The 8,499-nt window shown below is 44.1% G+C and overlaps 1 protein-coding gene across 1 annotated transcript; it reads left to right on the plus strand.

Annotated features, from left to right (window-relative positions):
• Positions 1-4,787: 4,787 nt before the first annotated feature.
• LOC121445916 (zinc finger protein 501-like) lies at positions 4,788-6,284 on the plus strand. The gene is made up of 2 exons (XM_041648089.1): positions 4,788-5,542; positions 5,963-6,284. The coding sequence occupies exons 1-2, from the start codon at positions 4,788-4,790 to the stop codon at positions 6,282-6,284; spliced, it is 1,077 nt and encodes a 358-aa protein (XP_041504023.1).
• Positions 6,285-8,499: the final 2,215 nt, after the last annotated feature.

Raw genomic sequence — 8,499 nt, forward strand, 5'->3', positions numbered from 1 at the left:
ACAGAGCATCACATCTGCTCCTGGGTGGCCTGGGTAGTCTATTTAGTCTGCTGCACCTTTCCCCATCCCTGCCATGTCCCTTGTACTTGGCAGGCTGAATTTATCTGCTTGTCAGACTCAGAGCGGTCAGAGCTCTTCCTCTTCATACAGATCACATTCTACTATGGAGCTCAGCAAAACCCCTGAAACAGCATACCACCCGAGGTCCCAAACAAACAAACAAACAAACAAAAAATACCCCCTCAAACAACTACACAGCAGTACTCAGACTGCCCCCAACCCCGTTCCTATGTCCCACAGTCTCACTATTGAGGCTGGGAGGGACACATTTATTTCTTTCAAAAAAATTTCCCAGATGGGCTGGAGAGGTGGCTTAGCATTTATGAGCATTTCTGTTCTTTCTGATGACTCAGGTTCAGTCCCTCACACCCTCCTGCAGCTCTAGTTCCAGGAGATCCAATGCCCTCTTCTGGCCTCTGTGGGCACTAGCTACACATGTGGTGCCCGTACACATATGGAGGCGCGTGCGCGCGCGCGCGCGCACACACACACACACACACACACACACACACACACACTACAACCTTTTTCTTTTTTTAGACAAGGCTTCTCTGTAGCTTTGGAGCCTGTCCTGGAACTAGCCCTTGTAGACCAGGCTGGCCTTGAACTCACAGAGATTTGCCTGCTTCTGCCTCACCAGTACTGGGCTTAAAGACGTGTGCCACCCCTCCCAAAGAATATAATTTTAAAGTCTATCCCAATTTAAGCGGTTCAGGTCCCACGTATTCCCTTGTTATTAAGGCTCTGTTGGCATGCTGACCATAGCCTCCCCCTTCTTAAAGACTGACCCGAGAAACATCTCCATCTCTTTCTTTCCTTTTTCACTTTTATTGATTCTTTGTGGATTTCACATTTTGCATCCCAGTCCCACTAATCTCCCTGCCCCTCCCATTTTCCCTCTGCCCTTGCAATCTTCCCCCTGCCCCTGCAAACTAAACCAAATTTAAAAGGAGAACCAAAAACCAAACTAACAAACCAACCAAATGAACAAATAAAAAAAAAACAACAGAAAAGAAGAATCTTATCGTGGGAGCTGCAGTGTGGCTGTTGAGACTCACAGCTTACCCTTCAGTCCGTTCGTCTTTGCTTGCTATCTTCTCTTTTTGGCCGCTCCTCGTCCTGTGCATGATCTGACTCCTCCCCTGGGCCCCGTGGGTTTGGATCTTAGGAAGGGCCTTTAGCACAGGTCTAACTTCTATTTTCCTTTCCTTGCATCTCTAAGAAACTGCAAGTTAATGCCTCCCTCTCTTCATTCCTATTCTCAACTTCCTTTGTGAAATTGGATGCCCATGCAGCAGACAGCATCCCTCTTCGATTTCTCCCCTTGTTGTAACTCCTCTTGTACACTGGCAAATTCTTCTTGAGAAGATAGCTGAGCCTCAGTTGCATTTATTCTTGACCACACCAAAGGTCACAGAGCTGAAAGACTACAGGCTGCCTCCCATCTCATGCATACTGCTTTCAGAGACTGCAATATATTTTCTTTCTCTCTCTCTCTCTCTCTCTCTCTCTCTCTCTTTCTCCCTCCCTCCCTCCCTCCTTCCCTTCCTTCCTTCGTTCCTTCCTTCCTTTCTTTCCTTCCTCCCTCCCTCCTTCCCTCCCTCTTTCTCTCTTTCTTTCTTTTTCTGAGATAGGGCTTCTCTATGTATGTAGCCTTGGCTACTTGGAACTCAATTTGTAGACCAGATTGGCCTCAAAATCACAGAGATCCATCTGCCACTGCCTCCCGAGTGCTGGGATTAAAGGTGTTTGCCACCATGTCTGGCTTGCAATGTATTCCTTATCTACCATTTTGGAGCATCCTTATACTCATATGGCAGACCTAATGCATCATGACATCATGCCGCCCCTTGTCACATACAGTTAGATGGCTACTCTGGGATTCCCAATCAAGAACACTACACTCCTCAAGGAGATGACTGGCCTGTGGTTGGATATCCTATTCCTCATCACAGGGAACATGCAACCATTATGACAGTAAGGAGGTACACCATCCCCTACCATGTGAAGAAAGGTGGTCACACTGAGGTGGCTTCCATGGATGACCCATTCACAGATCTGCTCCAATTTCACATCTCGTCATCCATCACAGGGACACTCAACTACTCTTCCCAAACTCACCTGTGGTTTTGTGTGTTGTGGCAGTGTAAATAAATGCTTATTTATTACATCAGGGTACCAATCACAGACCAAGGAAGAGATTCCCTGATTCACTAATGTTTAGTTTAGCGAGACAGTGAGATTGTTGAGGTTGCTCATCGGAGTGTGGATGAGCATCACATCAGGAGTAAGGATAACTAGATGCGGCTGCATCTCTGAAAGCTCACCACAGCATGAGTGATGACACCGAACGCTGTATTCCTGGAGCCCGGGATTACACGGTCATTGTTCTGTCCATTTATTTTATTTCAGGAGCGGCTGTCATTCGAGGATGTGTCCATTGACTTCTCCCCAGAGGAGCGGGAATGCCTAGACCCTGCTCGGTGGAATTTGTATAGGGGTGTGATGTTGGAGAATTACAGGAACCTTGTCTCCCTGGGTGAGGATCTCTTCCCTACAGAATTCTCAAATCCCTTCTTTTGTAGAATATCTCTCAGGAACTTACTTACCCTTCTCACAAAGTCATGGATGAGATCCTTTCAGATTGTATGTTTCCTCTTAACATCTCCTTTCTTCATGGAGTATGTTTCTTTACTCTAGATTGCTGGTAATTTTAGCAGTTTGATGGCCTGTAGTTATCCTGAACTGCATCTTAAAGTCCAAATGTTCCCTTTGATTTACTCATATGTGCAAGCACAGCCTTATCTCCAAAGTGAAATTCTCCGTTTGTATTATACTGTGTCTAGTAGGAGACACCTGGGGACATAATTTCCTAGTCTCCTATTGTGTCGTCCCCCTCCACGCCCCCAGCACAGTGTGAACTGGGGAGATTCCAAGCAAGCATCATTTCTGTTTTCCAATGAACAGGTCTTGCTGTGTGTAAACCTTCCCTGGTCACGTTCCTGGAGCAGAGCAAGGAGCCTTTGAATGTAAAGAGACAAGAGTCAGGAACCATATGTCCAGGTAGGTAGGCGTGAAAGAATTTGAGGATGCAGGTGAGTGGTCCAAAGATCCAGAAGAAGAGATGCTTGGAGATAGAGACTGGAAAGCCTGAGTCGGTGGAGATGATTTCTCGAGGGACTACACTTGTTTCTTTTACTAACAGAGAAAACCAGCTGCCCTGTGTTCATCACACTGCTCAGTCTTCTGCATCTCCTTCTCTAGGGACCTCCCAGCCCATCGCCAGTGACAGCAGAGTCCTTCTTTTGAAGGTCTGCATAATCCCCCCTCCCGATTTTTCTTTTCTTTCTTTGTGGGCCTCAGAAAATTATGCACATGTCTGAAGACCTCTGTGTTAAGCCATACAAATGAAATATTAACACCAAAAAGAAGTTTTTCAGGACCGGAGAGATGGCTCAGAAAGAAGTTAACAGCACTTGCTGTCCTTCCGAATGACCTGAGTTTGATTTCCAGCACCCTCGTCAGGCAGCTCAGAACCACCCACCAAAGGGTGGTTCTCCGTCTTCTGGCCCCTATGAACGTACTCACACACGTGGCGTACCTTCACCCAGACATGCACATAATGTGAATTAAAAAGTCTGCTTAATGTTGTTCATGTAGCTTTTCATTGCGGTGCTGTACAGAGCTTTTTATGTGAGATTTTAGTGCTTTTTTAAAAAACTGTCAATGTCAGTCATTTAACATGCACATTCTTCATGGGTATATTGCCAAAATTGAAAATCGTGCTTATCTGGGAGGCATTTTTCATGGTACATTGTTGCTTGTTAAGAATTTTATGAAGTAGTTCTTTTTCTTGTTTTTCAATCCCATGGTCTGTGTTCTATTTTATTTTAGAGTAGGTTCTTTCACACCAGCTGATAATAATTTTAGTTTTTAACCTGTATTTTGCTGTTGGCTAGCAGTTTCTAATACTGTGTACATCGGGATAACATAAGTTAATAATAAGTGAAATTTAAAAGTCTATTATTACTACAGTTTCAGTAAGGTTGTATATACCTGTGTGTGTGAGAGAGAGAGAGGAGAGAGAGAAGAGATGGTTCAGTGGGCAAGAGCACTTGCTGCCCAAGTCTGAGCACTGGGCTCTTGATCTCAGCTGCCATATAGATGGGCATCTTCCTATATGCCTCAGTAATTGCAACATTAGGAGCGGTAGAGATGGGAGAGTCTCTGAGGCTTGCTGGATGCTGGATGACAGCTTAGATACAAACCATAAGCTCGTTTGGGAGAGACTCTGTCTCAAAACAAAAAGGCAGAGAGTGCTAGGGAAGGACTCCCATGCCTTTCTCTGGCCTTTCGGCACACGCATCCATCACACACACACACACACACACACACACACACACACACACACTGAGACATTTCTAACTGGCTGATTTTATTCTTTTGAAAGAGTCATTATTCTGTCATTAGTAAATGAGTTTTCCTTATGCCAAAAGTACAAATTTAATAAATACAGGAAGTTACCCCCCCTTTAAAAGTGGGGTTTCACTCTGTAGACTAGGCTGCTCTGGAATTTTCTATGTACTTTAAGCTAACCTTGAACTCATGACAATCCTCTTGCCTCAGATTTTCAAGTGCCAGTATTATTGGTGTGAGCCACACACTCAGTTCAACACTCCATTTTCCCTAACCCAAATGCTGATAAGGACATTGTGAAAACACAGTGCATGTCCAATGACAATAGGCCAGTCATCAAGGAGGGTCCTATCCTGGGTAATTATAAAGGTGTTCATATTGGAGAGAAAAACTTGTTAGTACAAGAATTCTACAGCTGGAATCATGGTTCAAATCCTAGTAAAGACCACTGTACTCTTTTCCCAGAGGACCTCTGCAGATATAACCAGTCTGGGGAAGACTTTGCTCAGCACTCAGAACTCGCTACCCATCCACGCCCGCCTGTTCAAGAGAAGTCTCAGAATCGCAAAGAAGGTGGCAAAGCTTTTACTTATAACGCAACTTCTATTAGAAAACGGAGGGCTCCAAAAAGAGAGAAGCCTTACCAATGTGAAGAATGTGGCAAAACCTTTAATAATAGTTCAAACCTCACCCGACACCAGATAATCCACACAGGAGAGAAACCCTACCCTTGCCAAGAGTGTGGCAAAGCCTTCAATAATGTTTCAACCCTGACACGGCACCAGATGATCCACGCTGCCGAGAAACCCTACAAGTGTACAGTGTGTGACAAGGCTTTTCACTTCTCCTCGTACCTTAACCAACACCAGAGGATCCACTCGGGAGAAAAACCCTATAAATGTCAAGAATGTGGCAAAGGGTTTTATTATCACTCGACCCTGACTCGACACCAGATAATCCATACAGGTGAGAAACCCTATGAATGCCAAGAGTGTGACAAAGCCTTCAACAATAGGTCAACCCTGACACGGCATCAGGCGATTCACGCGGGAGGGAAGCCTTACACGTGTAACGTGTGCAAGAAAGCCTTTCACAGCGCTGCCCACTTTCACCGACACCAGAAAATCCACTCGGGGGTGGCGGCATATCGATGTGAAGAGTGTGGCAAATCCTTTAGCTATTCTTCACGCCTTCATCGGCATCTGAGAATCCACGCGCGCGAGAAGCTCTATGTGTGTAAAGAGTGTGGCGAGGCCTTTAGCCGCCCTTCGCATCTTAACCAACACCAGAATATTCATTTTGCAGAGAAACCGTACCGGTGTAAGAAATGTGGCAGGGCCTTCGCCTGTTCTTCACAGCTATATAGGCACCGGGCAAGCCACAGCGCTGAGAAGCCCTACACCTGCCAGGAATGTGGCAAAGGCTATCACCGTCCCTCGTCTTTTGATCTGCACCAGAGACTGCATACCGGAGCTAGCCTCTACAGATGTGCAGAGTGTGGCAAGGTCTGTCGCTGCGCTTCACACCTTACCCAGCACCAGAGGGTTCACACCGGGGAGAAACCCTACAGCTGCCAAGAATGCGGCAAAGCTTTTAACTGTTCCTCACACCTTCACCGGCACCAGGTAACTCACACGAGAGAGAAACCCTTCCAGTGTAGAGAGTGCGACAAGGCTTTTAAGGACAGCGCGACACTTTGTCGACACGAGAGGATTCATACCGGAGAAAAACCCTATCAATGCAAAGAATGCGGGAAAGCCTTTAATAACTGTTCGAATTTCATGCGCCATCAAAGGACTCATAAGTGAGGGAAGCAAGACAGAGTAAAGAATGTGATAAAGGAAACAGGAGAGATGGCTCAGAGCCTGCACTGCTTTTGTGGAGACTGAGTCTGGTAGCCAGCACCCCTATTGGGTGGCTTAGAACTCCTGGGATCCAAGCCCAGCTTTGGCCTTCAAGGGCTCCTGCACTCACATGCACGTGCTCCACACAGGCAAACACACATCTACATGTAATTTAAGAAAGAGTGCAGTAAAAAAAATGTTTAAGTAATCAAACACCAATTTCTAGTGGAATGAAACTTATAGACCGTACTGACCAAATTCCATCATTTTATGTAAAAAAAAATTCTTACTAGATAGAGCCTTCATACATGAATTATTGATTTATTTTCATTTGTTTGGATGCTTTGCCTGCATGCCCACCACATGCACGCAGTGTCTTTGGAGAGCAGAGGGCACTGGATCTTGGAGTTACCGACAGCTGTGAGCTGCCGTGTGGGGACTGGGAGCTGAACCCAGGTCCTCTGCAAGAGCAGCTACGAACTGCCGAGCCATCTGTGCAGTTCCAGAAAAATCTATACACGCAATGACTCAGAAAAGACCACTGTCCAGTATTCGATACCTCACAAGGGCCAGCTATTCATTTTGGAATAGCGAGCTTTCACCCATGTTTCAGCTTTTAATTTACTTACAGGAATTAGTGTAAGATAGAAATCCTACAAATAACGTGAACTTTGGCAGAAAGTTGCTGACATCTTTCTTGTGCTTGAAAGAAGCAGCTCACAGATACCAGAGCCATCAGGCAACTCGTCTGTGCGTGAAAGTAACTGCTACCATTTCCATTTAGTGAATAGCCCCAAACTGCTCAGAACTGCACAAGGCCCAGCTCTCAGGTCCTTCCAACAGACACGCCAAGCCGCTTCCTAGGAATTATTGATGTATTCTCTGTAGATCATATAGTGGGCTTTGGAATGTTGTATACACTGTATCGTGAAATTCGTTTTGGTAAAAAGATAAAGAACATTAATGTTTTATCATTGGCATATATTGAATGACTTCTCTTTCTGTCACAGACATTGAACCACTGTGCTCAAGAATACAGGCGGCAGATCCCACTTCACAGGGCATTAAGAAATCTATTGAATATTTTGAAGTATATTGAATGACTCATAGACCAAATGGAACTCCCAGTTCCATCATGTATTAAAGAATTTGGAGGAGACCGTTCTTCTATGAATAACTTTTATTCATTCCTTTTAATAATTATCCAGAAATTATGAGGGTTGTAGGAGTATAATAATGTATCAGAATATTCTGAATCTTGAATTGTAAGTTATAAGATTTTATCAGACCCACTCCATTTCCCCTTTTTTGGACCCAAAGCACACATAAACATTTGCTATTCATTTTTACAGATTCAGGTGTCCAACTCTTATGATCTAATGGTAAATTTTAGGAGAATGGTAGATGGGTCTGTTTGAATAATGATTGGGAAGAGAATTATAGAATTCTATGTAGAATATTTGTGAATTTTAAAGGAGTTGATAAATTATAGCTACCTAGAATCCTCACATATTCTGAGGGGAGATTTTCACTTTGTTTTCACTGAATATATTTCTTCAAAATGTCATAGTTCTTGGTTTAGAATTTCCTGGTATTAATTCATCTTGATTTACCTGTTACTCATGGAAGACATAATGTATGATTTGCCTCATGAAATTTATGATTCTGCTCATATAACCCTTACCATATTTTAAGAAGGCGTAATTAAATTTTATATTAGAAACGAATTCTAAGATGCTCTCCCATAGTGTGAACATACATAGAGATGTTGTGGCAGAGTGTTTTGTCTAGGCAAAGATGTGTTATGTTTGTTTATGCTGTGGAATATTAATTCAGCTGTGTGAAGGTGTGCTGCTTTTGTCTATGCTCTATTTCTGTAATCATGTAAAGATGTGTGGCTGTTGCACCTTGCCTATGTAAGGCACCTGATTGGTCTAACACAAAGCTGAATGGACAAGAGAGAATAAATAGGAGGAGAAATCTAGACTTGGGAGAAGAAGAAGAGAGGAGAGAATGAGGAGTAAAGAGAGGGAAATGCCCAGGGCCAGCTAGGCAGCTACCAGACAGACAGACTAGGACATACAGAAAGAAAGGTAGAAAGCCCCAATGTAAATGTAGATGAAGAGAAACAGGTTAATTTAAGTTTAAGAAAAAAGGCTAACCAGCAATGAGCATAGGC

This window comes from Microtus oregoni, unplaced genomic scaffold (genome assembly GCF_018167655.1).
Source record: "Microtus oregoni isolate MIOR12 unplaced genomic scaffold, Mior012 000003F_ref0000135, whole genome shotgun sequence".
In the NCBI taxonomy this organism is placed as follows: domain Eukaryota; kingdom Metazoa; phylum Chordata; class Mammalia; order Rodentia; family Cricetidae; genus Microtus; species Microtus oregoni.